Source organism: Hyla sarda, unplaced genomic scaffold, assembly GCF_029499605.1.
Source record: "Hyla sarda isolate aHylSar1 unplaced genomic scaffold, aHylSar1.hap1 scaffold_126, whole genome shotgun sequence".
In the NCBI taxonomy this organism is placed as follows: Eukaryota; Metazoa; Chordata; class Amphibia; order Anura; family Hylidae; genus Hyla; species Hyla sarda.
The window spans coordinates 513313-536056 of NW_026607881.1; the positions used below are offsets into that span (position 1 = coordinate 513313).

General features: G+C 44.5%; 1 protein-coding gene across 6 annotated transcripts in view; it reads left to right on the forward strand.

Annotated features, from left to right (window-relative positions):
- The window catches only part of DNMT3A (DNA methyltransferase 3 alpha), a 285392-nt gene extending 266718 nt beyond the window's left edge, over window positions 1–18674 (forward strand). For all 6 annotated transcript variants that reach the window (XM_056551891.1, XM_056551892.1, XM_056551893.1 and 3 more), the window contains 4 exons: window positions 3915–4000; window positions 4888–4957; window positions 5167–5285; window positions 7337–18674. In XM_056551891.1, coding sequence (XP_056407866.1) covers window positions 3915–4000; window positions 4888–4957; window positions 5167–5285; window positions 7337–7478 — 417 coding nt within the window. In that variant the 3' untranslated portion in view covers window positions 7479–18674. The remainder of the gene's footprint in view (window positions 1–3914; window positions 4001–4887; window positions 4958–5166; window positions 5286–7336) is intronic.
- The last annotated feature ends 4070 nt before the right edge of the window (window positions 18675–22744 follow it).

Genomic DNA, 22744 nt, shown 5'->3' on the forward strand with positions numbered 1-22744 from the left:
TATCCCCCCCTCTATTACATACAGACATCTCTCACACTTATCCCCCCTCTATTACATACAGACGTCTCTCACACTTATCCCCTCCCTCTATTACATACAGACGTCTCTCACACTTATCCCCCCCTCTATTACATACAGACGTCTCTCACACTTATCCCATTCCTCTATTACATACAGACGTCTCTCACACTTATCCCCCCCCTCCTCTATTACATACAGACGTCTCTCACACTTATCCCCCCCCCCTCTATTACATACAGACGTCTCTCACACTTATCCCCCCCTCTATTACATACAGACGTCTCTCACACTTATCCCCCCCTCTATTACATACAGACGTCTCTCACACTTATCCCCCCCTCTATTACATACAGACGTCTCTCACACTTATCCCATCCCTCTATTACATACAGACGTCTCTCACACTTATCCCCCCCCTCTATTACATATAGACGTCTCTCACACTTATCCCATTCCTCTATTACATACAGACGTCTCTCACACTTATCCCCCCCCCTCTATTACATACAGACGTCTCTCACACTTATCCGATCCCTCTATTACATACAGACGTCTCTCACACTTATCCCCCCCCCTCTATTACATACAGACGTATCTCACACTTATCCCCCCCTCTATTACATACAGACGTCTCTCACACTTTCCCCCCCCTCTATTACATACAGACGTCTCTCACACTTATCCCCCCCTCTATTACATACAGACGTCTCTCACACTTATCCCCTCCCATCTATTACATACAGACGTCTCTCACACTTATCCCCCCCCTCTATTACATACAGACGTCTCTCACACTTATCCCCCCCTCTATTACATACAGACGTCTCTCACACTTATCCTCCCCCTCTATTACATACAGACGTCTCTCACACTTATCCCCCCCTCAATTACATACAGTCGTCCTCACACTTATCCTCCCCCCCTCTATTACATACAGACGTCTCTCACACTTATCCCCCCCTCTATTACATACAGACGTCTCTCACACTTATCCCCCCCTCAATTACATACAGACGTCTCTCACACTTATCCCCCCTCTATTACATACAGACGTCTCTCACACTTATCCTCCCCCCCTCTATTACATACAGACGTCTCTCACACTTATCCCCCCCGTTTATTACATACAGACGTCTCTCACACTTATCCCCTCCCTCTATTAAATACAGACGTCTCTCACACTTATCCCCCCCTCTATTACATACAGACGTCTCTCACACTTATCCCCCCCTCTATTACATACAGATGTCTCTCACACTTATCCCCCCCTCTATTACATACAGACGTCTCTCACACTTATCCCCCCCCCCTCTATTACATACAGACGTCTCTCACACTTATCCCCCCCCCCCTCTATTACATACAGACGTCTCTCACATTTATCCCCCCCTCTATTACATACAGACGTCTCTCACACTTATCCCCCCCTCTATTACATACAGACGTCTCTCACACTTATCCCCCCCCTCTATTACATACAGACTTCTCTCACACTTATCCCCCCTCTATTACATACAGACGTCTCTCACACTTATCCCCCCTCTATTACATACAGACGTCTCTCACACTTATCCCCCCCCCTCTATTACATACAGACGTCTCTCACACTTATCCCCCCCCCTCTATTACAGACGTCTCTCACACTTATCCCCCCCTATTACATACAGACGTCTCTCACACTTATCCCCCCCTCTATTACATACAGACGTCTCTCACACTTATCCCCCCCCTCTATTACATACAGACGTCTCTCACACTTATCCCATCCCTCTATTACATACAGACGTCTCTCACACTTATCCCCCCCCCTCTATTACATACAGACGTCTCTCACACTTATCCCCTCCCTCTATTACATACAGACGTCTCTCACACTTATCCCCCCCCCCCTCTATTACATACAGACGTCTCTCACACTTATCCCCCCCCCCCTCTATTACATACAGACGTCTCTCACACTTATTCCCCCCCTCTATTACATACAGACGTCTCTCACACTTATCCCCCCCCCTCTATTACATACAGACGTCTCTCACACTTATCCCCTCCCTCTATTACATACAGACGTCTCTCACACTTATCCCCCCCCCCTCTATTACATACAGACGTCTCTCACACTTATCCCCTCCCTCTATTACATACAGACGTCTCTCACACTTATCCCCCCCCTCTATTACATACAGACGTCTCTCACACTTATCCCCCCCCCTCTATTACATACAGACATCTCTCACACTTATCCCCCCTCTATTACATACAGACATCTCTCACACTTATCCCCTCCCTCTATTACATACAGACATCTCTCACACTTATCCCTCCCTCTATTACATACAGACATCTCTCACACTTATCCCCCCCTCTATTACATACAGACGTCTCTCACACTTATCCCCTCCCTCTATTACATACAGACGTCTCTCACACTTATCCCCCCCTCCATTACATACAGACGTCTCTCACACTTATCCCCCCCCTCTATTACATACAGACGTCTCTCACACTTATCCCATTCCTCTATTACATACAGACGTCTCTCACACTTATCCCCCCCCTCCTCTATTACATACAGACGTCTTTCACACTTATCCCCCCCCCTCTATTACATACAGACGTCTCTCACACTTATCCCATCCCTCTATTACATACAGACGTCTCTCACACTTATCCCCCCCTCTATTACATACAGACGTCTCTCACACTTATCCCCCCCTCTATTACATACAGACGTCTCTCACACTTTCCCCCCCCTCTATTACATACAGACGTCTCTCACACTTTCTCCCCCCTCTATTACATACAGACGTCTCTCACACTTATCCCCCCCGTCTATTACATACAGACGTCTCTCACACTTATCCCCCCCTCTATTACATACAGACGTCTATCACACTTATCCCCCCCCTCTATTACATACAGACGTCTCTCACACTTATCCCATCCCTCTATTACGTACAGACGTCTCTCACACTTATCCCCCCCCCTCTATTACATACAGACTTCTCTCACACTTATCCTCCCCCTCTATTACATACAGACATCTCTCACACTTATCCCCCCCCCTCTATTACATATAGACGTCTCTCACACTTATCCCCCCTCTATTACATACAGACGTCTCTCACACTTTCCCCCCCCCCCTCTATTACATACAGACGTCTCTCACACTTATCCCCCCCCTCTATTACATACAGACGTCTCTCACACTTTTCCCCCCCTCTATTACATACAGACGTCTCTCACACTTATCCTCCCCCTCTATTACATACAGACATCTCTCACACTTATCCCCCCCCCTCTATTACATATAGACGTCTCTCACACTTATCCCCCCTCTATTACATACAGACGTCTCTCACACTTTCCCCCCCCCCCTCTATTACATACAGACGTCTCTCACACTTATCCCCCCCTCTATTACATACAGACGTCTCTCACACTTTTCCCCCCCTCTATTACATACAGACGTCTCTCACACTTATCCCCCCCCCTCTATTACATACAGACATCTCTCACACTTATCCCCCCCCCCCTCTATTACATACAGACGTCTCTCACACTTATCCCCCCCTCTATTACATACAGACATCTCTCACACTTATCCCCCCCCTCTATTACATACAGACGTCTCTCACACTTATTCCGCCCCTCTATTACATATAGACGTCTCTCACACTTATCCCCCCCCTCTATTACATACAGACGTCTCTCACACTTATTCCCCCCCTCTATTACATATAGACGTCTCTCACACTTATCCCCCCTCTATTACATACAGACGTCTCTCACACTTTCCCCCCCCCCCCCCCTCTATTACATACAGACGTCTCTCACACTTTTCCCCCCCATGTCTCGCTCTCATTCTTTCTCTTATTTTAATTTTTTTTGTTCAGTCAAACCCGGTGATGATCGATGCCAGGGATGTGTCGGCAGCGCACAGGGCCCGCTACTTCTGGGGTAACCTCCCGGGTATGAACAGGTTGGTGTCTGTCTGTTGATCTCTATTGAGGGGGGTCTGCGGCCTATGCTGCCCGTGGCTGAACACTGCAAGTGGTTTTGGAACAGATTGTATGTGCCCGTATAATGAGGGACTCTCTCCTAGTGACTATGGGGGCACACTCACTGGGATTATGGAATCACTCTTCTAGCAATTATGGTGGTGCTTTTATGGGGTTTCTGGGGGCACTGTCCTTGGTGGTTATGGGGGCACTGTCCTTGGTTATGGGGGCACTGTCCTTGGTGGTTATGGGGGCACTGTCCTTGGTGGTTATGGGGGCACTGTCCTTGGTGGTTACGGAGCCACTGTCCTTGGTGGTTATGGGGCCACTGTCCTTGGTGGTTATGTGGGCACTGTCCTTGGTGGTTATGGGGGCACTGTCCTTGGTGGTTATGTGGGCACTGTCCTTGGTGGTTATGGGGGCACTGTCCTTGGTGGTTATGGGGGCACTGTCCTTGGTGGTTATGTGGGCACTGTCCTTGGTGGTTATGGGGGCACTTTCATTGGTGGTTATGGGAGCACTCTTCTGATGGCTATATGGGCACTGTCCTTGGCGGTTTTGGGGTCACTGTCCTTGGTGGTTTTGGGGGCACTGTCCTTGGTGGTTTTGGGGTCACTGTCCTTGGTGGTTTTGGGGGCACTGTCCTTTGTGGTTATGGGGGCACTGTCTATGGTGGTTTTTGGGGCACTCTTTTGATGCCTATATGGACGCTCTCCTTTGTGCCACACATCCCTGTTGAGCGACCTCATTAGCACCGGCGGCAATAGATGACACTGAAATCTAGTGACCGCAGGGTCGTCTTGTGCATTGTGAGGTCATGTGACTGCGCCATCTCCATATTAACCCCTTCTTTCCTGTGTGTCTCTAGGCCTCTGGCCTCAACAGTGAATGACAGGCTGGACTTACAGGACTGTCTGGAGCATGGCAGGATAGCAAAGGTAAGGAAGCCCTGTACACCCTGCATGTACATCCCCACAGTATATGTATTATCATTGGATTGTATTCCACCTGTACACGTAGTTGTAGTGCGCGGTTCCCGGTACATGTTAGGTATCCTGAGGGGGGCAGCGCCCATGGCTCCCGGTTTCCTGACAGGTCATATGGCTGCTCTTATGTCATATTCACCTGATCCTTCTGTCTTCTGCAGTTCAGCAAAGTCCGAACCATCACCACTAGGTCCAACTCCATCAAGCAGGGGAAGGACCAGCATTTTCCAGTGTTCATGAATGAGAAGGAAGACATTCTGTGGTGCACCGAGATGGAACGGTGGGTGCACATCACCAGACATGGGGGGCTCTCTCTGATGGATGACTCTGATAATCATATTATGGGGGAGGGGGGTCCAAAAAACCTGGATTAATGTATAAAAAAGTAAAATATTAGAAAATCTAATAATAATGATAATAATAACTCTCTATATAGCACACACAGATTCTGCAGCATTGTACATTCAAATTGGTCCCTGTCCCCATTGGGGCTCACAATATAAACAATCAGTATAGTGTAAGAAGAAATCATATAGTTTTACATATTCTTTATATTTTTACATTTTTATGTATATTTTTTTAACATTTGTATTATAACATTTTCTTTTAATTTACATAATTGAGATTTTTGTATTTTTCTCATAACTATATATTTTTACATATTTTTATGGAATTTTTATTTTTGTTACATGGATAGTTTTTTAAAATTTAGTTTATAAAATGTTTAGATTATATTTATTTAATCTCATTAATGTTTTTATATTCAATTTTTTTTACTTTCTAGATTTCATGTCTGTTTTATGTTATTATTTATATTATAAAAGTTTTTAGATATTTCTTTTATCATAATTTTCATATATATATATATATATATATATAAAATCTCAGTTTTTTTATTTATTTCTTAGCGCTATTCATTTCATACATGTATTTTATATAGTCTAATGGTTGAAATATTATAACTTATTTTATGATTGATAAAATTTATATTTGATATATTAGTTATTTTACCCTTAATTTTTTGTATCGTATTTATCGGCGTATAACACGCATTTTTTAGGCTACCATTTTTAGCCTAAAGTCTATCTGCGTGTTATACACCGATAGGCCGCTGTAGTTCAATGATTTAAGGTGGGCGCTTTCAATCAATGAACTGCAGCGGCTTTTGCAGGTCCAGAGACCGCCGCCACTGCCGGCTTCTCTGCCCCTGCCTGTCCTGGGGTCTAGAGCCCTGCTGCCGCCGCTTCTCTCCCCCTGCTGTCGGCGCCGCTGCCCCTTCTCTCCTCCTGTCTATTGGTGCCGCTGCCCCATTGCCGGTGCCGATAGCCAGGGGGAGAGAAGCGGCACCGGCAATGGGGCAGCGGTGCCGACAGACAGGGGGTGACAAGGGGCAGCAGCACCCAATTCCAGCGCCGCTGCCCCGTTGCCTCCCCCATCCCCGGTTGTATAATTACCTGTTGCCGGGGTCGGGTCCGCGCTGCTTCAGACCTCACTCGTCATTGCATCTCGCAGCGGATAGCAACAATGCAGGGGACGCCACACCGGAGGCCTGAAGCAGCGCGGACCCGACCCCGGCAACAGGTAATTATACAACCGGAGATGGGGGAGGCAACGGGGCCGCTGCCCCATTGCCGGCACCGCTTCTCTCCCCCTGGCTATCAGCGCCAGCAATGGGGCAGCGGCACCGATAGACAGGGGGAGAGAAGGGGCAGCGGCACTGATAGCCAGGGGGAGAGAAGCGGCGGCAGCAGGGCTCTTGACCCCAGGAAAGGCAGGGGGAGAGAAGCGGGCAGCGACGGCCTCTCTCCCCCTGCCTTTCCTGGGGGCTTCTGCGGGGTATGAAACAGTGTATCGGGGTATACACATGCACACACACGCACCCTGATTTTACCAAGGATATTTGGGTAAAAAACTTTTTTTTACCCAAATATCCTTGGTAAAATGAGGGTGCGTGTTATAGGCCGGTGCGTGGTATACCCCGATAAATACGGTATTTCTTTTATGGTTAATAATGCTATATAATTAATAATTTTATAAAATTAAATATTTCATTAATAGCATTAATTAAAAACATCTTTTGCTTTTTATATGATACATTTTTATAATGCATAAAATTTATATTTGATGTATTACTTATTTTTAACATTAGTTTTATATAATTATTTTATTATTCATAATCTTCTTTAATGATTTATTATATATTATTTAAAATAGTAATTTTTAAGATATTATTTATCAGTATGTATTTATTTATCATTATTTATTTATTTATTCTTTTAAACTATGACCAGACCTGTTCTTATTTTTAATTTGTGTGGTTTTCTGCTCCAGGGTTTTCGGCTTCCCAGTCCACTACACAGATGTCTCTAACATGAGCCGTTTGGCCCGACAAAGGCTTCTGGGAAGGTCTTGGAGCGTTCCGGTCATTCGTCACCTCTTTGCCCCTCTTAAGGAGTTTTTTGCCTGTGTTTAAGTAAATGAGGCAAAGGGACCTGAGGCCGACCCCCAACCTTCCAGCTTCCCAAAAAAAAGAGCCTCTCTGCTCCTCTCTTATTTAGCTCCACCAAGGAAAGAAGAAGAATTTTAGACAAATGCTCAATAGAAGAAAAAAAAAAGCTGGTGGAAGAGAAACCAGTGGTGCTGAGGAGCGAGCAGGGGCACCCGAGATCTGAGCAGACACTTCTACGTAACTTCTTGTTCCATGTTACACTTTCTTCTTTAATGTCTCATTTAATTTTTTTAAGTTTTTACTGTGATGTTTTTTGTAGGGGGGAGGGAGGGGGGGGGATCCTTTTATCCTTCTCCGGTTTTTTAGTACAATAACCGCCTGCAGATCTCTGAAGACATTTTCCCAGGGAAGATATCTTGAGAGGTTGAGCAGTCGATTTCAGGTTTTTACATTTTAGTCCATTTTAGAGATTGTAGATTTTACCCCTCCCTATCCCGGTGCTAAGAATCGGGCTTTCCGGTTTTAGTTTTATGGGTCTTTTAAATGTTCAGCAGCCGCCGCCTGCCATAGGGGGCCGGTGGGTAGAGGGGGGAGGGTAAGCTGGGCTTTATTTTGTAAGGCTGCAAATAAAAAAAGGTTAAGTCAGTATGTACACTCAATGCAAATGGTCCGTGACTGACAAGTCGTGGAATCACGGACATAGCAGCACAAGGGAGGGGCTACTTGTGATGTCACACGTATGTTCCACGCCTCTCTTAGCACACACTGAAGCCCATGTCTGCTGACCGGTGCTGTTCTGTTAACGCCTTCTGGGCCGACCACGCCCAGCGTACATAACATTGTCCAAATATCACCCGCATCTGTCTGGGACGAATCACCTTTTAATGCAATGACTGGGAAAATATTGAGGATGATCTAGATGTATCAGCATTTCCACTCTTATCGTGCAGGATTAATGTTACGTGTTACCAGGCGAATGTTGCTGAAAAATAACAATACACCATTTTAGATGATTTTTCAGTGTTTCAGGTGCCTCAAGCAAGAGGCCAGGAACAAAAAAGACAGCAGCTCTGACCTCTATCACTGTTTACAGCTCTAATACTGTATGTGTAATAAGAGACTCTACAAGTGTGTGCACAACCTCTATAGGCTGCATGAAAGGGAAACATGGTGTCCGCTGCCCCCTCAGAGACGGGCCAGGACTCTCACAATGGTGCTCATATATCTTTCGTGTCTTGTCTTGTTCCTTCACATGCTGTTTCCACGGCCAGAACATGCAGAGCTTGTCACCTGTGGATTAAAGGCCCCGAAATATATATGTTTATATATAGATGTAAGATTTATATCCTATAATCCGAATGCTACTATATATATTATAGAGTGGTGTTATTGTATATCGTTTGTTTTCTCCATGATTGGCTGTAGCGGTCCATATTGGATCTAGTGACCATTATTTTCTGTAGGGCACAAATTGTTGCTAGTGCTGGTATCTTGGAGTCATGATGGTATCATTGTCTGTCAGTGATTAAAGGGCGTGGTGATTATCAGTGATTAGGCAGTGGCAATATCTTGTCAATACTTGAGTAATGGCAGTAACTGCCAGTGATTAAGAAGAGGCGATATCTGTCAGTGTTTCGGCAAAGGCTGTAAGTGCCTGGACCTAGGCAGGGCTGGGGTAACTGCCAGGGAATAAGCTGGGGTAGAGACTGTCAGTGATTAAGCAGGGGCGGTGACTGTCAGTGATTAAGCAGGGGTGGTGACTGTCAGTAATTAAGCAGGGGCAGTGACTGTCAGTGATTAAGCAGGGGCGGTGACTGTCAGTGATTAAACGGGGTGGGTACTGCCCTTAAGCAGGGGAGGTCACTGTCTGTGATTAAGCAGGGGAGGAAACTGTCAGTGAGGAGGAGTGTATCCTGTAGCTTAGTAGCTCATCCTCTTTAACACTTCAGTTCTGAGCATGATTAGAGCTGACATTCCAATTGAGCAGGGGCAGTGACTTTCCGTGATTAAGCAGGGACAGTGACTTTTCATGATTAAGCAGGGGCGGTATCTGTTCAGTTATGTTTATTTATACTTTTGTAAGTTAACTTTTCTTGTGTGCACACACTTGTAGAGATTATATAGAGTTCATGGTACTACTTATTACTACTGTATACAACACTTGGTGCTTTCCACAACGGGATGATTAAAAACATCGACTTCCAATGGTGCCTTATTGAGAGCTTGTCACTCTTGAGCCACAGGGGAAATTTGGCGCTTCCTGGACATATCTGCGATCACGGTGCTGTCTATGTGATCTGGTGCTTCTATACTAGACATGTGCCTAACATACCAATATCTGACTGACCTCATGACACAACAGAGGAGACATCACCAGGTCTATGTCTTATATTTTGTTTTTTATTCCAAACCATCTATAGAAACCTGGCACCTCTCATTCAGCTATGCCATGAGATATACCAATCACAATCTCTATAATACACGATCCACACTCGCGAAGAGTGCCTTATATACCACTGTATGGCCAAGTGTCTCTTCTGACTTTGTGTTTTATCTCATCATTAGATCTCATAATTGGACTTAACTAATATATATATATATATAGGTCATTGATTGGTGTGACCACCTCTGGTCGCATCTACTGTACCCCTCTATACATTAGTATAGCTTTGTAAATCTCTTCAGATATGGTGCTTTCCAGTCAACTGGTGACAAAAAAGGTGAAACAACCCTTAGGTTGGTCCAAACCATTCGAGGTAGCAAGCACCAATGGTCTTCTTCCATGTGCGGACAGGTGTCAGTGGTGCCTTATTGCCAACATTCTTGCAACATTCTAAACTGGCATCAGCTGTAATGTTTCCTCAAAGTCGGGGGAATATAAACATTTCTGGTGAGCGGTCCAAGCCAACACCATGGCTACACAGATGCCAACCATCCAGGCCTAGGTCCTCTGGCCTCTTTATACTCTCAGAGCTATGCAACAGTAGCGTAAGTTGTGTCAAAGGTTCCAGATCACAGCGTTACAAACTGGAAATCGGGAGGTGGTTTTGATCTGTTTTTTTCCAAACCTACCACTTCCTGCCCTCCCAGGCCCTGTTTCAGTCAACTGAGAGAAATCCAAAAGTAGGACCAACACTGGTGCTTTCTGTGAAGATTTTACTGTATTATTGGGGGAAGCCTTCCCCCCCCCCAATGAGTGCTAAATCATACGGAGCTTCCAACGGAGCATCTCAGGCCAAGACCAGCCTCATGCACCTCCAGCTGGAGAAAGATGTTTTTAGTCATCCCCCAACATCTGACAATGATAATACCTGCTTTTTATACTCCTGTTTATAGACAAGGTCTTCAAGGCCTACATGCACTCGTATGCCCCCATCTCAGAGGGGTTGTATAATGATTGCTATGTTATATGAATATCAGTGATACTGGGATTTTAGAGTGCAGGGGATGGTGGTACTGCTATGGGCTCCACAACCGCCCCTCTGCTATTTTATAACATGTGTAACCAGATGGAACCTTCTCATAGCTGATGCTTTACATTCATCTTGTTTCTTCATGTTGTTTGGGGTTTAATTCCACCCTCAGTCCTATCCTCCTTTATATATGATGTGAACATTTTAATTGTTTTTTTACTTTTTTGTGTCCATGTACTTGATGAAGGCAGGGCTGTGCTGTAAACTCTGGTTTCCTTTTCTTATGTTCTTTTTGGCCTCCTGTTGTATCACGTGTTTTTTTATTTTCCATTCGTTGATCAAGCGACCAGATCTGCAGTCTCCTAGCCGACCGTACAGTTAAGATTTTTGCCACCCACCAACCATGTGGTTCTGGTGGTATTGGCAGCCAGATGTTGGAGTTCTTGGCACAATCGTAGCCATGTCTTAGGCCTGAACTGCAGTGACGACCTCCTGCGCTGGACAAGACGCATTACTCCATTTTGTGTTCCTTAGGACTGCTGCCTTGTTTTACCTTGTTACCCAGAGTGCTGACATATTTTTTTTTTGCAGTCCTCCACTTTATGAGAGAGAAAAAAAAATTATCGTTTTGGTTTTCTTCCATATTGTGCTACTGTGCAGGAAATATTAGCTCAATAAAATAGAGAATAATGGAATTTCCCTGAAATGTTCCAGAAATGCTTAATTGTGGGAGGGAAGCAGATTTCCTCCGGACCTGACGATACACAGCTTACCACAGTCTGTAGTCTATGAATACTACCCAGCATACAGGCTGCTGTAAGTGACGTAGACCTGGACAGAAGTGGGTGGTTTTGTAGAGAACTGGAATTTTAGGTCAACTAACATTGGGCAAATACTACTAAAGTATAGATGAACTTAAAGGGGTACTCCGACTTCTTATCCTCTATCCAAAGGACAGGGGATAAGATTTCTGATCGTAGGGGTCCTGCTGCTGGGGCCCACCACGATCTCCCGCATTTCCTGTGGCAGTGGTCATGACGCCACAGCCATGTCCCCTCGTGCCATCACACCATGCCCCCTCTGTTCATGTCTATGGGAGGGGGTGTATCGGCCGACATGCTCCATCCCATAGACAAGATTGGAGGGGGCGTGGTGTGACAGCACGAGGGGGTGTGGCGGTGACGTCACGATCACCAGCTCTTAGCGTTGCTACAGCTCACAGTGCTTTGCACCAATGTAGTTTCTTTTGGCCATATTTGAGCATAGCGGTCATCAGAAGAGGTATAGCCATTTCGCATATCATGACATCAGGATGCTTGGGCTTTTGGCCTTGGTTAATCATGATAGCTGTTGGTTATCACCCAATGTTCTTGGCAGGTCTTGGTGAACACACAATAGAACATAACACCCACATGCCCTTGCTCAGTTCTCGTTTGGTCATATTTCAGCTTGCCATATAGAAAAATTTAAACAAACAAGAAAACATCCTGCATGGTGCTCAAGAAATAAAGTGACTGTGCGGCAGGGTAGGAGAAGGATACGGTTACTTCACTTTTTGGAGGCCACCATGATGCTCTGAACCTGTTATACTACAGTGCAGTGCTAGAGACCATCAGGACTCCAATAAGGTCATCAGTGCTGGAAGGTTTTGGGTAAAATTTACTGTCTTCTCCTAAATGACCTAAGATAAGAGGAGCCACTAGTAGTAGCCTACTAGTGCAATATTACAAACAGTTCCTGGGCAAATTTATAAAGGCGATGACCAGATTACTGTAGGCGACCTGGAATCTTCTGATATGAGAACAGTCCCACAATGGGAATCCATTCTCCTGTCATAGCTCTACTACTACACCTGATCAGAGAGGATAGTACATAGCCTAATAAAAACGACCTTGGTTACCAAAAAGTTACCTAATAAGAGACCATGGAGGAGAAAAAGAACAAGGGGACGCTCCCTTAGTGTAGTAAACCAGTTGGTGTTTACCCTGCACCACACCAAAGTGATATACCGTCCTGGTAAGTAAGCGTACGGTTGGGTGTAACGTCAGTTACGGTTAACCAAATGACGAAGAGGATGGAAGCTACTGCACTCTGACCAGAATCCTCTCCAGAATGGAGCGGACAGACAATAACGGAAGAACAGTCTAGGAGGTGATGCTTGTGTAGTGGACAAGAAAGGACCAGGGCTCGCACAAGACAACTTATTTTTTATTTTCCACAATAAGGACAAGGTGTTTTGGCACTGGCTCGTGCCTTCCTCAGGTCCACCAATGTATCCCCGAGGGGTTAATCCAACTCGTTGGTTTACTGGTGCAGATATCCTGCTTAATAATACACCAGTGAAGGATTATACAGCAGGCAGCCTAGTGAAGAGTTGTGATCGCCACTCTATATACCTCACAGGTCAGCTACTAGTGGTGCTCGCAGACTTTGTTCTGGTGGTGGTGGATGAGTGGTATTTCTACTTTTCATCCTTCAAAACATGGCATTCCAAAACTGTGTGCAGACTTCAGCTGTGAGGAAAGGCCATGCCCTGCCTAACTAAAGCTCTATGGTCATACTTCTGGTCATAAATAGTCAACTCACTGAAAAGCTCCATCTCCAGGCTGAAAGGCACGCATTGTTGGTGTTGAGACTTTTTTACCTGGGCAGTACAATGGACTTCTCGTTATGGACCCACACAACTTAAAAAGAATAATTGCCTCCACTACACCCAGAAAGCACCAGATTTACTTCCATGGTAACGATCACTATGGATCTAGGTCCTAATAGATCTGTCCAATGTAGCTGAACGTTCCTGTGCCTGTCCCTCTTTTTTACAGTTCTTTCCTTATGTGTTTTCTGTAGACACCTAGATGTCCCATCAGCGTTAGGTCACTTGGGACAATATTTCCACAATTTAGGAGAAAAGGCTTCAAATGGTGTTTTTTATGGTGACTACATGAATCTAAATGCTGTCTATATCAATTAATCGTCAGCCCAATTGTAGAGAAAAGGAAAGTCCATCAATAGTCACCAATAAAACACCCATCTAAAGACAATCCTCTTCCTTCTGTGCCGATCCAACCCCTGGAGGTCATCATCTTTATGAAGCATAAGGAGAAGTCTGCGGTGTCACCTTTTGTGTGTTCACCAAATCTGTGTAGACCATGCCTGGATCGTCAAGTCTTCTGTATAGGCATCTGGTTAGAAGAATGGGCAAATCTGTATGGACTCGTCATGAGACTTACAAGTCATTTTCAGGTCTGTAGTTTGTATTCAGAGTTCTGCTTCCCTGACACCAGAGAGCAGTGCATGATGGGAAAACTGTAAGCGCTGTTAGGTTACTTGACTAGCGCTGTGTTGCTGTCTGTTTCTAAGGGCAGTTGGCAGAATTGCTGGATGGAACTTGAGGAGAAAACTCATTGAAAAATTAAAATAAATACTAAAGCATTAAAGGGGTACTCCACTACCCAGCATTTGGAACATAAATATATCCTGATCCTATAGATATCAGCAGTATACAGAAAGGGGAGAGGAGGTGTATAACTACTTTATATCCAGATCCCATAGAGATAACAGCAGTATACAGATAGAGCTGGAGGGGAGGTGTTTAACTATATAATGATGCCTTAGAGATAACACCAGCAGTATACAGAAAGGGGAGGTGTATAACTACTTTATATCCAGATCCCATAGAGCAGCAGTATACAGATACAGCTGGAGCAGAGGTGTATAACTACTTTATATAATGATCTCAGAGATAGCAGCAGTATACAGAAAGAGCTATAGAGGAGTGGTCTGGTAGCTGCTGGAAGGGATCTAGTAGGTGATGATGTCCTGTAGTTAATAGGAAGTCAGCCGATCCACTGTTGACCATTTCCTCTGATACATAAAATTCTGTGATTTTCTTTGGGTCAGGAAGATGATAACATGACCCAGTTATAGTTAAAAACAGATGGTGCTTTGAAAAACAAACAAACCTGGAGTGCCACTTTAACACACATCTGTAGGCACTACATGCCTTACTGTATGGGGCCCTTAGACTGTCACCATATAATGGAGATATTATCCCTTCGAAGAGATGCATCCTTAAGTCTCGAAAATCTTGTATGATAGACAACCAGGGCCCTATGAACTTTTATAGATGTCATATTCCAGCTCTGTACAGTCCCCCGAAGATTTCACCTGCTGACATGGTAGATGATTGTAAATGATGGACTTCCCCTTTAAGCAGCTTTTGACTTGAGGTCGGCAACAAAAGGATTCTACAGATGATGAGAAAATCTTGATTTTTTTTTTCAAAAATTCACCTTTTTTTCTTTTTCTTATTTTTTTTGTGCACAGCCCTGAGCAAAATCTTGAAAAAAATTAAAAAACGAAAAAATAAAAATCTTTAAAAAAATAAATCAAATGCCTGGATTCCTTAAGTGAGCAGAAGGTGGACGGTGATTTAAAAAGGTGCTAAACATTTTATGAGAAATATATATTGTTAAATTAAATCTATCAGTCGATGACAGTTTTTTTGTTTTCCTTTATAACTTTCTTTTTTTTGTTTGTTTTTTGTTGTTTTGTTTTTATTATTGGGGGTGGGTGGGGGCAGTTCTTGTAGTGCTATAGGACAGCACGGTTATTTTACTCTTCTATATTATTATTATTACAGAAACAAAAAGAAAACCTAAAAAAGGCATTTTAACTTTGTACTTGAAATAAATACAGAAAAAAAAAACACAAGCGACAGATTTTTCCGTGTTTTAGCCTAGACATTGAACTAGTTGGTGCTTTAACTCTTTGTGACAATGATGTATTCTAAAGATGAAACTATATAAAGGATTTGATAACTTTTACTGTTACATAACCACCGCTGTTCCATCGTCCATCTTAGAAGCCGCCTTTTTTGTTTTTCTTCGATACTCCCCGCATTCCTTGCCCTCCCAGAAGCGGCGGAGTCACGTCTTCATATCCCTTCCCCTGTGAGACATAATTTCATCATGACCGTGAGTTCCACGTCTTCATGGCTTACTCCGCCATCTGCTTGGCAAACTGTGTCACCAAAAAATTTTGACAAAAACTTTAGATAGAGCCGAGCTGCCCATAGTGAGGCCGGAGATATCTCTTGTGTCTTCTTGTGCGTGTTACTGAGCTGGTTGTAAACCATCCTTCGTGAAGTTAGAATGTTGACGTCCGTTTCTATGTACTGACGGTCAGAGTCCATATATCTCTGGTCTACTATTGATTTAAGCAATAGGGCCATTTGCCTAAGAATTCGGCAGGGAAGCCGGGGTGTGGCACAGGTCCACTTTCTCTGGTCTGGACTTGATTTCTATGGGTCTCCAACTTCTAGATATTCAACAAATAGTAGCGTTAAATTCCTCTCTACCAGCTACGACATTGGTGGTGGACTAGTCAGTGGTCTTCCGCAGGCATCCTGATCTTATTTAAAGGGGTACTCCAATGGCCAGTGTTCAGAATTAAATGCTCTGATTGCTGTTTTTGCTCTGCGGGGGTCGGCCACACCCCTCGTGATGTTATGACCACTCCCTCTCCAGCCAAGTCTATTAGAGGGGTCTTGACTGCTGTCACGCCCCCTACCATTGATTTGCATGGAGGGGTGTGGTCATGACATCACAAGGGGCGTGGTCGACCCCCCGCAGCACAAAAAAAATGTTGGCCAGTGGAGTACCCCTTTAAGGCCATGGTGGTATTCCATAAATATAAGATTCTACCTGGGGTCTTGGCTGGGCCTTTTCTTTTGTGTAGATCTTATTTGGTGGAGTTGAGAGTCTCCCGAGTTCTGTGTAAGCACGTCATATACTTATAGACTGGCCTATAGATATTGCCAATTGTCCCATGTTTTGGTTTTATGCCATGGTGGCACTTTTGGGTAATCTGCCATCGATTTGAGGTCGTACTAGAGATATTGTTTTCCTGTAGATCATAGATGATGGAATAGAAGGTCTATGTTAACGCCTCCTTTTTGTTGGTCCGCTTGCCAGTAGAGATAGCAAAGAGCCTATAACTTGACTTTATGCCATGTTGGCACTTTTGAGTCGTCTGCCATAGATTTAGGGTCCTACTGGATATGTTGTTTTTCTTAAATGATAAAGTAGAAGATCTATGTTAACTTCTTCTTTGTTGGTAGACTTGTCAATCGAGATTGCAAAAGCCTGTATCTTGGTTTTTGGCACGTTTGGGTCTTCTGCCGTAGATTTCGCGTCCTAGGGATGTTTCTGATCTGATGGTCTCCCTAAATCAATGTTAGCGTCTCTTTTACCGGTAGACTTACCAGTGGACATTGCAAAATCTGTAACTTTGTTCTTCTCCATGTTGTTACTCTTGGTCACATGCCGTAGATTTACGGTTCTACCATAGATATTATTTGCCATTTTACTGATTTCCATCGCCTTTGTTGGTAGGCTTGCCAGTAGAGCCTATATCTTGGTTTTATGTCATGCTGGCATTTTAGGGTCATCTGCCATAGAGGTCACGTTCCAAGGGATATTGGTTGATAGCTTTTTTTAGATCTTAGATAGTGAAGTAAAATGTCTCCCTAGATCTAGGTTAGCAACATCTGTTTTACCGGTAGACTTGCCAGTGGACATAGCAAAATCTGTTACTTTGTTCTTCTCCATGTTGTTACTCTTGGTCACATGCCATAGATTTAGGGTTCTAGAGATATTGGGCCTCATTTACTAACATTTTCCCGACATGTTTTGGTAGTTTTTTGCGACCAAATTGTGTCGTAACATGTCTGCGCCATGCGACAGATTGCACCAGTGTGCACCACACTTTGCCGACTAGACCGACTAAAGCCCCTAAAAACCTGAAAAAGGTGCGTGGCTGTATTATTTTTACACATCCCAATGCATTAACTAAACTAATCAACAAATAGTAGTAAAAAAATTCACCAGGTAAAAGCTGGTGAGAAAATCAATTTCCGAGTTGAAAAAATGTCCAAAATGGTTGGGATTATCTGTGTTGCCCTCATGCCAGGTGGAATAATGCTAATTTAACAATATTAATATAAATAAATACAATGAGAACTGGCAGATGAGCGTCTCAACTAAGTTTTCCGCCGTAGGCTTTAGTGATGACATCATGTGCCAGAAAAACGCGCACCAAAATCTGCGTCAAATTAGTAAATAACTACGGATAACTAGGAGGGAAAAAAAACATAATACACACCGACAACATTAGTAAATGAGGCCCAATGTTTCGCCTTTTTCTGTAGATCATAGATGATGAAGTTGAAGATCTATGGTAACGTCGCCTTTGTTGGTAGACTTGTCGATAGACATCTCAAAGAGCCTGTATCTTGGTTCTATGCCATGTTGGCATTCGGCTTTCTTGGATCACCTGCCATAGATTTAAGGTCCTACCCAGGATATTATTTGGGGCTTTTTCCCAAGTGGATGGTAGAGGAGGAACTTCATCATATCCCTCATGTCATCATAGGAATGGTGTTAGCTACTGTTTTTGTTTCGAGGTTTGCTATTTATTGACAGTAATAATGAACGTTACTCCAAATAATTGGTGGAAGGGGACGTGCAGGTGGAGAGAGAAGCCGAAGAAAGTCAGAGGGGATGTTTTTTTTTTTGTTTTTTTTCTCATTGTTGTTTTTTAATTTACTTAGGGGTATGTTTTAGAGAAACAAGCCCTCTTCTATTGACATTTTGTTGTATCTCTATGTAATTGACGCTTGTGTCATAGCTGTATATGAACTATGAGGGCTCTCTGCCTGCTGCAGATGGTCCATTCTGTATCCTCACCTCATTATTATTTTTTTGTGCCCAGAAAAATAAAAAGTAATAAAACATTTGAAAACATCTTTCTTGTATTCTGTATTATTATTATTAAAAGGCACAGGACTGACTGAAGGTGTTGTGTACTCTGTATTACTTATGGGCAATGTCCACTCCAAACTATGCGGTCAAATAAGGTATTATGAGTTTATGATAGCTGCTAAATTTATAAAACTTCTTTAAAGGGGTACTCCGCCCCTAGACAACTTATCCCCTATCCAGAGGATAGGGGATAAGATGTCTGATCACCAGGAACCCCCACAATCTCCCTGCTGCGCCCAGTGTTTGTTTAGAGTATCAGGTGCAGCGCTGGAGGCTCGTGACGTCACGGCCGTGCCCCGCCCCTGACGTCACGGCCATGCCACCTCAATGCAAGTCTATGGGAGGGGCCGTCACGTACACTTCCATAGACTTGCATTGAGGGGGCATGGCTGTGATGTCACGAGTGGGGCGTGACTGTGACGTCACGAGCCTCCGCCCTGCATCGCCAATCATCCGGCACGGAGCAAAGTTTGCTCTGTGCACCGGATATCTGGGGTGCCGCAACCGAGATCGCAGGGGTCCCCAGCGGCGGGACCCCTGCAATCAGACATCTTATCCCCTATCCTTAGGAGAGAATATTAGGGCATATTAGAGGTTGTATAAATGCACCATATTTTATTGTGCATATTATGGGTGTACATGTCAGGAGGGAGGGAGGAGCAAGGGAGGTGCTGAGACAACACCACACTGACAATGAGAGGACTACACAACTTCCTGTCAAGAGGTAATCACACAAAAACACTGTGACCCCAGCAATTTCTGACACTATATAAATAAGTAGAGATGAGCGAGCTGAGCCCTACGAACCCGCTCTCGCTCAGAATTTTGGGGTCACATCGGCTTGCCGAACTTTCGAACATTACCAGGTTCAAACGGTGGTAATAATAGCAGAAGGGATGAGAAATATATGTGTTTTGGTATCTAAATGAAAGAAGAAAGTACTGGGAGATGACATCAGGGTAGCCCAGAATACGTTATAGTTAGCAAGATCACATGATCCCAGGTTATCAAATCATTGCTTGCATTTATGCGCTATACAGCTACCAGGCCAATAAGACACAGCACGGGGGTGGAATTAAGAGGCTAATAAAACCCCATGTACTGCATTGCAGCCGTCATTTTGAAGAGAGAGAAAGCTGAGAACATTGAGAAAGGAATTCATAAATCCTATTAAAATCCAAAGTGAGCTGAGAAAAGCAGTAATCGGTCGGCTGACCTCAGACAGTGACTTCCTGTCACCTGCAGTGCTTTGTCCAGTTGGTGCACTACAAATCCCAGCCAACAGTTAATGAGTCCATAAAAGCTATCATATTACAAGCAAAGCATTGATCTGTGGGGTGACCTCAGACAGTGACCTCCTGTCACCTAAACTACGGTTTCCAGATGTGCACTACAATTTCCAGCCAGCAGTGAATGAGCCCCTAAAATATGTCACATAACAATACCTAGAGAACTGAGCAAATCACTGAGCTGACCTGTATTTGAATATAAATACATATAAAAAAATGTGGAATACGCACTTTAGGCCACTTATGTGTATTTTCAGGGTTTGATCGAACATAAAGTATTTTCACCTGGGTTTAACATAACTATGCATTTAAAAGCATTGAGTAAACATGAAATAATCATCTAAAGCAAAGTTACGTGTATTTTTGGGTTTATTAAAAAAAAACTGCATTTGTAGCTGGGTTTATCATAAATATGCATTTCTAGCAGTGAGATTGAAAGCTAAAAACTAACCTCAAAATCTCTTTTCAATAAAATATTTAAAAAATGTCTGATAAAGGAATTGTTGAACAGTTTAGAGATCACAGCACCCCTGCCATGTCCTCTGACGGTAATAATGTTACATAGTCAGTACGGTCGAAAAAAGACATATGTCCATCAAGTTCAACCAGGGAATTGAATGGTAGGGGTGTGGCGCGATATTGGGGAAGGGATTTTATATTTCTTCATAAGCATTAATGTTATTTTGTTCCAGGAATGTATCTAATCCTGTTTTAAAGCTGTTAATTGTTCCTGCTGTGACCAGTTCCTGAGGTAGACTGTTCCATAAGTTCACAGTTCTCATGGTAAAGAAGGCGTGTCGCCCCTTGAGACTAAACCTTTTCTTCTCCAGACGGAGGGAGTGCCCCCTCGTCCTTTGGGGGGGTTTAACCTGGAACAGTTTTTCTCCATATTTTTTGTATGGGCCATTTATATACTTATATACGTTTATCATATCCCCCCTTAAACGTCTCTTCTCAAGACTAAACAATTGTAACTCCTTTAATTGTTCCTCATAGCTAAGATGTTCCATGCCCCATATTAGTTTAGTCGCGCGTCTCTGCACCCTTTCCAGCTCCACAGTGTCCCTTTTATGAACAGGCGACCAAAACTGAACAGCATATTCCAGGTGAGGCCGTACCAATGCTTTATAAAGGGGGAGTATTATGTCCCTGTCCCTTGAGTCCATGCCTCTTTTTTTTTTTTTTTTTTTAAAGTAAATTTTATTTAGGTTTTAACACAAGAAAACAAACAAAGCCCGGAGGGCCCAAAACACATAAGCACAAGGTAGAGCATAAAAATGGGCTCCACGCAGGGAGTTTCAAATAACAGCTGTATCATTCCTTGTATTTCTCAGTAGGTCAGGGAGCACACATAGAACAGTTCATTAATTCCCTATAAGAGAGGAAGGCTGCTGATGGGCAGAACAGTGAGGCTAGTTCTGCAAAAGGGAAAAACCAATGAGCGAGGAATCTATATGTCACGATGCCGGCTGGCAGGTAGTGGATCCTCTGTGCCAGAGAGGGATTGGCGTGGACCGTGCTAGTGAACCGGTTCTAAGCCACTACTGGTTTTCACCAGAGCCCGCCGCAAAGCGGGATGGTCTTGCTGCGGCGGTAGTGACCAGGTCGTATCCACTAGCAACGGCTCACCTCTCTGGCTGCTGAAGATAGGCGCGGTACAAGGGAGTAGGCAGAAGCAAGGTCGGACGTAGCAGAAGGTCGGGGCAGGCAGCAAGGATCGTAGTCAGGGGCAACGGCAGAAGGTCTGGAACACAGGCTAAGAACACACAAGGAACGCTTTCACTGGCACAATGGCAACAAGATCCGGCAAGGGAGTGCAGGGGAAGTGAGGTGATATAGGGAAGTGCACAGGTGAACACACTAATTGGAACCACTGCGCCAATCAGCGGCGCAGTGGCCCTTTAAATCGCAGAGACCCGGCGCGCGCGCTCCCTAGGGAGCGGGGCCGCGCGCGCCGGGACAGAACAGACGGAGAGCGAGTCAGGTACGGGAGCCGGGGTGCGCATCGCGAGCGGGCGCTACCCGCATCGCGAATCGCATCCCGGCTGGCAGCGGAATCGCAGCGCCCCAAATCAGAGGATGTGACCGGGGCGCTGCAGCGGGGAGAGTGAAGCGAGCGCTCCGGGGAGGAGCGGGGACCCGGAGCGCTCGGCGTAACAGTACCCCCCCCCTTGGGTCTCCCCCTCTTCTTAGAGCCTGAGAACCTGAGGAGCAGACTTTTGTCTAGGATGTTGTCCTCAGGTTCCCAGGATCTCTCTTCAGGACCACAACCCTCCCAGTCCACTAAAAAAAAAGTTTTCCCTCTGACCTTTTTGGAAGCTAAGATCTCTTTGACAGAGAAGATGTCCGAGGAGCCGGAAACAGGAGTGGGAGGAACAGATTTGGGAGAAAAACGGTTGAGGATGAGTGGTTTGAGAAGAGAGACGTGAAAGGCATTAGGGATACGAAGAGAAGGAGGAAGAAGAAGTTTATAAGAGACAGGATTAATTTGACACAAAATTTTGAAAGGACCAAGATAGCGTGGTCCCAACTTGTAGCTAGGGACACGGAAGCGGACATATTTAGCGGAGAGCCATACCTTGTCTCCAGGGGAAAAAACGGGAGGAGCTCTTCTTTTCTTATCCGCGAACTTCTTCATGCGTGATGAAGCCTGTAAGAGAGAATTTTGGGTCTCTCTCCATATGATGGAAAGGTCACGAGAAATTTCATCCACAGCGGGCAGACCAGAGGGCAAGGGAGTAGGGAGGGGGGGAAGAGGGTGACGG